The 8,311-nt window shown below is 43.6% G+C and overlaps 1 protein-coding gene across 1 annotated transcript; it reads left to right on the top strand.

Annotated features, from left to right (window-relative positions):
• Positions 1–2,380: 2,380 nt before the first annotated feature.
• Positions 2,381–7,425, top strand: serpinh1a (serpin peptidase inhibitor, clade H (heat shock protein 47), member 1a). Its single transcript, XM_040181535.2, has 5 exons — positions 2,381–2,635; positions 3,990–4,596; positions 4,683–4,781; positions 6,179–6,411; positions 6,491–7,425. The coding sequence occupies exons 2-5, from the start codon at positions 3,999–4,001 to the stop codon at positions 6,791–6,793; spliced, it is 1,233 nt and encodes a 410-aa protein (XP_040037469.2). The 5' UTR covers positions 2,381–2,635; positions 3,990–3,998; the 3' UTR covers positions 6,794–7,425.
• The last annotated feature ends 886 nt before the right edge of the window (positions 7,426–8,311 follow it).

Below are 8,311 nucleotides of genomic sequence, written 5' to 3'. Positions count from 1 at the left end.
GCTGTTTTGAGGTTTGAATCAAGTGTGTTTCCATTTTGAAGCGTGGAGATGTCCAGAGGGAGAATTCAATGACGGGTAAGAGAGAAATAATTTAATTAAACTTCACCGCGGGGTGCTGAAGACTCCATGTAGCGTTGGCATTGTCCCTTCTATAGGAAATGTTAGTGTTTCCTGGAATGTACCAGGCAGAGGTATGAGGCCAGAGGGTTGGATGGGTTTTACTGCGATGAAGTGTTTCCATGGAGGCCGACATGAGGTTAGAAATGTTCTCATAAATTCTATCCAAACCACACTCACACCAGAGTTCTATTAAAACCTTACGGTGCTTCAGCATGAAAATGCTGTACTCCTCTCCTGAGTTTAGTGCCACTAGAACATTGATCTAAGCGGTTGTACCTGATTGTACACGAGCCAGCAAAGAGGTAGAGTAGCGTCCTGTAGCATCCGAGATCTATTCCAGGCCCAGCAGTCAGGGATTAACCCTTGACCCTGGGATAATTACGTCAGATCCCTTTAATCCCAAACTATTAAGCGGTGGCAATTCCGCGAAGTTCTCTTGCAGAAAAGATGCATGTTGGTCCTGTGATGCCGTCAGTGGTAAAGGCACACATCAGGAAAGGCATTTGGACCTGATGTGTACTTTTTATTCAACTCATCACACTGACATTAGTGTAAACCAAAGATGTTAATCAGCCTATTCCAGTTTCCATTCAATCGTTTATTTAGCCAGGAAGGTCCCATTTAGATACAGGACCACTTCTTCCAGAGAAGCCTGGTAAAGACTCTGCCGCTCAAGCTGTTACATTTCTTAAATGAAATGTCACATGCTAAAAGACATGGAGTACTTGAAGGCAACACAAGGGAACAAATTAAGAGAGGCACCACAGGCTCACTAATATCCATGGCACTTTCTAAGCTCTTTAATGGTAGGGAAAGAATGTAGTGAGGTATTGATATTTTGCTGCTCATTCCAAGCTCCCATCTCACCTTTGGCACCTTTAAAATAATTAATTTTGAGATCTGGTCCAGTGTATGAAAGGAAAGAAGAATGTAGATAAAAGTTCATAGTTAACATTGTCTTTGCAATAAATAGCAATGTGGCACAGAGAGGACCGCCCAAAGCGTTCATTTAAAAATGCAATGATGAATGTGCAAGTCTGCATTTGTTAAAAACAATATAAATTAAGGATTCTTAAAACTGGATTATACATATATCAAATGAGATTGAAACATCTCTATTGACAATAAAGGGGGTGCTGGTGGTGATAGTGACAGTAACCTAACAGGAGCTCCAGTTCCACCAGTGCAAAGCGAAGCCTGTTTAGCGTTGTGTATTCATTGTTGGTTATTTGTTGACCTCTAGTGGCCGTGCAAAGTACCTTTAGTCTTCAGCTGATTTGTTCCAAAATCATATCCAAAAATGATCAGACAGGAAGTAAACTGGAAAGGCGTGAGGGACGGGCTTAAGGGCCTCTCCATAGTCCCCTCCACCGTGGCTAGATGCAATATGATATTTGAGCTCAGAGGGAATTAATATCAATTGCAGATTTTATTTAGCTTTTTACTCTTGGTAGCTTTTTGTCTTCCGTTTCCAAGTCCACAAATGCCCTAATACTTTTCTAGTAATGCAAATCAGATAACCCACCGTTTGGCTCAGTAGAGGGCCGGGTCCTCCTTCAATGGGCGGATTGAGACCCGGCTCCGTAGTTCTTGACCGTCCCTGGAAACTTGACGCCAAGAAGCTGCCGTAGCTGTGCGTGCGGTGTGTGGCTGTGGCAAGTGGCACCATTTGTGTTAGAGTGGGTGAATGAAGACATGTAAGGTAAAAAAGTGCTTTGAGTGGGAAAGGAGAAGAGAATAGAGTCCATTTACCCTTTACTTAACACATTTCTTGTGAGCCTCTGATAGCAGAGAAAAAAGCCTCTAACATGGGGACCCAGTTTCAGGTTAAATAATTGGCATTTCTGGAAATGTACACAGTATTTAATGAACCAACTCAAATTGAAAAAGGGTTACAGTGAGAAACAAAATAAAACCTGCATTTCCTATCTTTCACATCATATCTAGTTTATACGGGTCAAAATATAAGTGTTTCAGCGCAGAAATGCAAAAAATAAGGAATATTCTAAAGACAATAGCTGATAAAGTGGACATTTATCTGCTTCTACTGACTTCCTGCTGCCTGACCCACATCAACACTACTTTACACATCTTCCACTAAGTAGATGAAAGGAATGTAAGAGTATACATACTTTTGAAATTGAACAACACCAAAGTTTAAGCTAAGGAAAACAAATATTCCTTCGAATCACCGGAGAGAAACTATTACAGTACAGACATACTCAGTAAGTAGTGACTGGTAGATGTCTGAGGGCTCTAGCTGGGCTGCAGACTCCGGCTTTAGGACCTGGAGGGGGACAACTGCTCTGCCCTGAATACTATGGGTGGGACCAGTCTGAGAGGAAGATCCCAGTGCACGGACTTTAATGGAAACTCCTGCAACTTTCTCCCACAACTCTGATTCAAACTGTTGCATTCATGAACTGCACATAGAGCAGCTCAGCACTAGTGGATCTATTTGTAAGCAAGCTTGAGGAGAACCTGGTGAATCATTGAAACCCCAACAAAGCGAGTGGTGAGTACTGAGAGTGAGAGAGGGGGAAGGGAGACTATGTAGAGCAGTGTTCAACTGGTAGGAAATGCTCAGGCATGTGAAAAGAGGCCACAGAGTCACATCTGTAATAATCCGTTCGACATTCTGCTGCAGATTTAAGCAGGTTGGTTTATCTAAGTGTTATTATTACATAACAACAAACAGAATAAAATTCAAAGTCAAAGTATGTTTCTCAAAGTTAGAGAGTTGGAACTTTTAAACTGGTTTCATCTGAAACATTTATTTTACCTTTAGTGGACAAATTATACTGAAGTCTTTCAAAATACATGGTTTTTCTATTGATGACTTTTACATATACTTTTGTACATTGAAACTTCACAAAATCATCTTTTATTTGTCAGTATGGGACTGATATGGATCTATTAATGAAATTACATCCCAAACAAATGTAGCAATGTTAGTCACGGGGTAATTTACAGACGGTATGTTTTTATCATGTCACATGCAACTCCGATCATATTATCAGCATTTTATTTTGATCTGTAATTGGTGTGTTCTAACCTGCAACACAGAAAAGATACATTTCCAAGTACTTAAAACAAAAGACAGCGGTTAAAGAGTAATGGAGACTGAATGTCTTTTTAAAAAGGGATCTTGGTCAGACATCTCTCCCGTGTTTCTTTGTGAGCCTGTTGAAACGTGTCTATGACGCTGCTGAAAAGAGACTCCTTGTCTTTACCATTCTACTCTTTTAATTCATTTTACTTAGAAGCTGCTACCCAGCCGCTTCGTCTATCGGTGCACAGCCAGACTATAGTTCTTATAGTTAGAAAAACCAATAACCAGCTACATGCACAAAACGGGCTCTTCTAAAAGTACAAATGCCCTCTATATACGTGGACTGGAATAATAACAGGACATTGGTTGAGTGTGTGTCAGCCAGTGGTCACTCTTCTACACTGTGAGGAGCCAATCAGCATCAGCCACATATATTCCCCGATAGACACTTTTCATAATCATGAATGTTTTGTGTTGCCAAGACATGGAGGACTCAGACCAGGCTGGCTGATACGTTAGGCTTAGTTGCATCCTGCAGCTGCCTACGTGGCTGTTATGTAAGGCTTGCCTTGAGGTCTACCGGGTGAGATTTCACTGGAGGCGTATCAGCTAACCCAGCCCCCCCCTGCTATGATCCCCTAGCAATTAATATAGTATCAGCCTGGGATTGTGTATCCCTATATTTCAATGGGTGATTTCACAATACTTTGAGAGACAAAAAATAATAATTAAAGAGTTAACCTTAGGCCTTCTTCTTAGGTCAGCACATGAATGACTGATGTTTGCCTGCATGTCTTCTCATGGGTTTCCTCCAAAGCATTGCACCATGTGGGTCCCCAACCTGGCAGCCCTGGTCCTCCTGGCCACGACAGCGGCCGCCGCCACCTCGGCCTCACCAGACCAGGTCCTGAGTAAACACGCCACCACCCTGGCCGACACCAGTGCAAAGCTGGCTTTCAGTCTCTACCAGAACATGGCCAAGGAAAAAAGCGTGGAAAACATCCTCATATCCCCCGTGGTTGTGGCCTCCTCTCTGGGGCTGGTGGCTCTAGGGGGCAAAGCTGCCACTTCCTCCCAGGTGAAAACCCTTCTGAACGCGGCTAAAGTCAAAGACGAGCAGCTACACTCCGGGCTGGCAGAGCTCCTGACCGAGGTGAGCGACCCCAAGACCCGCAATGTCACCTGGAAGATCAGCAACCGCATGTACGGACCCAGCTCCGTCACCTTCGTGGAGGATTTTATCAAGAGCAGCAAAAAGCACTACAACTGTGACTACTCCAAGATAAACTTCCACGATAAGAAGAGCGCCGCGAGCTCCATCAACGAGTGGGCGGCCAAGTCTACCGATGGCAAGCTCCCCGAGGTCACCAAGGTTGTGGAGCAGACTGACGGGGCGATGATCGTCAATGCCATGTTTTTCAAACGTGAGTCCACGGCACGAGATGTGTGTATGTGCGGCGGTATTTCTTGAAATGCTCTTGGAATGAATTGTTTCTGTTGTGTCTCACAGCTCACTGGGATGAGCAGTTCCATCATCAGATGGTGGACAACCGCGGATTCATGCTGCCCCGTAGCTACACTGTTTCAGTACAGATGATGCACCGCACAGGTAGGAGGACATGGATACCACGCAACACGTTGGACACTTCAGAGAATGCATCAACATTTTTGGAAAAAAACTCCATATAGTTGAGCTTCAAAAATCTTACATTTTGAATCATCAACATTTTTGGAAAAAAACTCCATATAGTTGAGCTTCAAAAATCTTACATTTTGAAGGCTATTTTCCTGCAGTAATCAATCAATTGTTTGATGAGAGAATCAGTGTGATGCTAACTTTGAATTGGTCTACAAGAAAACATCATCGCTGCAGCGCTCATTTACAATGTATTAAGCCCTAAACATTTTGAGATTATGAAAAGTATCAAAGACTGTACAAAGAGAGCCTGATATGAATGGTAAGATAGTCCTGATGGCTACGTGGCATGTGAGTGAATGGGTGAACGGTGTGTTGTGTCAAAAGCGCAATACAAGTAAATTAGATTGGAATACTGCAAATAACCACAAATCCAGCCCAGAGGTCTTTAACAAACATCCTTTCCTTAGACCACATATGTAAAACTCAAGGTGAATTTATCTTTGGCCTGCAGGATAATATTTAATTCCTATTGGAGTAGGCCGGGGTGGCACGGTGGCGTGGTGGTTAGCACTGTTGCCTCACAGCAAGAAGGTCCTGGGTTCGATTCCGCCCAGTGGCCTTTCTGTGTGGAGTCTGCATGTTCTCCCCAAAGTCTGCGTGGGTTCTCTCCGGGTTCTCCGGCTTCCTCCCACAGTCCAAAGACATGCTCTGGGGATCAGGTTATTTGGGGACTTTAAATTGCCCGTAGTTGTGTGAATGTGAGCGTGAATGGTTTTATGTCTCTGTGTAGCCCTGCGATTGGCTGGCGACCAATCCAGGATGTACCCCGTCTATCGCCCGAAGTTGGCTGGGATGGACTCCAGCCCGCCCCGCGACCCTGTGTGCAGGATAAGTGGTTTGACAATGGATGGATGGATGGAGCAGGCCGGTATATTAGAAATAGCTACTATCCCCAATTAGTCCACCAGATGTCGCACTGTGTGAGCGAGCCGTGGGTGGGTGAATCACTGTGTGAATGAGCGCATGCCACATGAAAATTAGTGGTGAAAATGCACCAACCGCGCGCACCGGTCGACTGGACCCTCGCCTATGATTTTACCGGTCTGGTCCACTCGAGATCAAAGTGGGCAGACTGGCCCAAACCTAAAATGAGTTTCTAGACCATTGCAGATAAAACATCCAATTTCCTACCGTGGAAAGAAAATACTGCTTTCTGTGTGTTTAAGTTGGGTGACTTCGAACGTGTCAGGGATGACTCAAATTGATCAATAAGTCTGTGCAATCTCATCAATGCTAAAAATAGAGTAAAACTAGTGTTTTTTAATTAACAACCGATTAGAGAGATTTCATGTTTCATGTTTCCTCAGGACTCTATGGCTTCTATGATGACAAAACCAACAAGTTAACTCTGCTTAGCATGCCTCTGGCTCATAAGAAGTCCACTGTGGTGGTCATCATGCCCCACCAAGTGGAACCTCTGCAGAGGCTGGAGAAGATGCTCACCAGGAAGCAGCTGGATACGTGGATGGGCAAACTGCAGCAGACGGCGGTGGCCGTGTCTCTGCCCAAAGTCACCATGGAAGTCAGTCACAACCTGCAGGTAGGACATGCAAAAGAATGACACCTCGGTCATTGCGTCTAGCTTATTTGACACAATCCAAACATCTGCTCCTGTTCAGAAACACCTCGGGAAGCTGGGCCTGACGGAGGCCGTGGACAAATCCAAAGCTGACTTGTCCAAAATCTCTGGGAAGAAGGATCTCTACCTGGCCAGTGTGTTCCACGCCTCGGCCATGGAATGGGACACCGACGGCAACGAGATGGACTTGAGCCTCTTTGGCACGGACAAACTGAAAGACCCCAAACTGTTCTACGCCGACCATCCTTTCATCTTCCTGGTGAAGGACCAGAAGACAAACTCCATACTGTTCATAGGCCGGATGGTAAGGCCAAAGGGCGATAAGATGAAGGATGAGCTGTAACCTCATTCACTTAAAAGCCTCGCTGCGTGCGTGTCTCTATATTTCCGACTGCGACAGAAGTGGGAAATGAAAGCGCATTCCTTCACGTCACATGCCAACAACATTCCACAACACATGGCTGAAGACATGTAAACATTTGATCCTGTGTTTTGGTGAGCAAAGCATTTTTTTACTGTCCTTTCCTCTTTTATCTTGAAGAATTTGAGATATCATTTTTTTTGTCCCATTACAATGTGGACGTAAGACTTACATTAAGTATGATTTCCCTTATTAGCCCCTAAAATTCTGTTGTCTTAACAATGTTTGTAAAAGGTGTACACCTACCAACTTCTGGAGAGATTTGATGGTGCTTGTTGTATGTTTCATTTTGTAAGCACGGCGGCTTTAATTTGTCAACCCTGAGGATAGTAATATTTGTTTACCCATCCTTTGCACTGCTTTCTGCCACGAGTATTTATGCTACGTTGCTGTTTTTCTTAGTGTTGGCTCTTCTTTAATGCACTGAACTACATTGGCAAACACACCAAAGCATGGCAGATTTAAACACAACAATTTATAACACATTTTTTAGACATGCATAGTTTTAGACTGTTACAAATTTCCAGTTTTTGCAATAAAAGCGTGGGAAGAAACATGGCTCATCTTGATTTCAGATCATTTGTGCTGACATTGTCCGTCGTGTGAGTTACAGTTTGCCTTGATTCGCTAGCTCGGATGTCTGTTTGCAGGTGCTATTTGGCCTAGGGCGGGTCGGGGGGGGCACATACTGCATGGCTCCTAATCAGACTACTGCACATGTTTAGACAAAACACAAATGTTCACCGTACATCCAGATACAGGTCTGTCAGCAGCTCCAATGAGCAAGGCACGGGTAGAAGCCACATCCTCATAGCTGACTGCTAGGAGGAGGCTGACTATGAACACTCAAACACTGGGCCAAGACCAACTGGTTAAATGTATAAGGAAAATTGGTTCATTTCAATTTGCTTGACTACGAGTAGTTCAAAGTACATGTATTCATCTGTGAAAAGAGAATTTTCTTATTGCATTATCAGACCCTCATCTGTTGGACCAATTGCATAACTTGTAATCTATCACAAAACAATTATTGTAGTATTACATAATGTCTGGGCCATGTCAATAGTTATATTTAGCTAGACAACTAAGCAAAGGGGGAACATGAAGGGAACAGATTTAGGCCTTTACTTACCATTCAGACGAAACAGTCAGATAATCAGGCAGAATGATCAGCACATCATTTTTGTATTAGAAATGTCTTTACTTTTATGACTTTGAGAATTATAATATAAAACATGTCTACCATTCCAGGGAGTACCTTAAATAAAGCGTTTCTGTCTAGTGGAAATGACTCCGTTTAGACTGCGGCGTCCACATCTTAAATTGGGCGTTCCGGTGCTTTTACTAGAGCTGCTTTACCTGAAAAAAGATCATCGGAGCTGTTGGTGTTAAATGTCCTTCAATGATGACTGTGGAATAATTCAGAAGCTGATATGATAT

This window comes from Gasterosteus aculeatus, chromosome 7, assembly GCF_964276395.1.
Source record: "Gasterosteus aculeatus chromosome 7, fGasAcu3.hap1.1, whole genome shotgun sequence".
NCBI lineage: Eukaryota > Metazoa > Chordata > Actinopteri > Perciformes > Gasterosteidae > Gasterosteus > Gasterosteus aculeatus.
The sequence above is the reverse complement of the archived record's forward strand: the minus strand, read 5'-3'. Positions and strand labels throughout refer to the sequence as shown.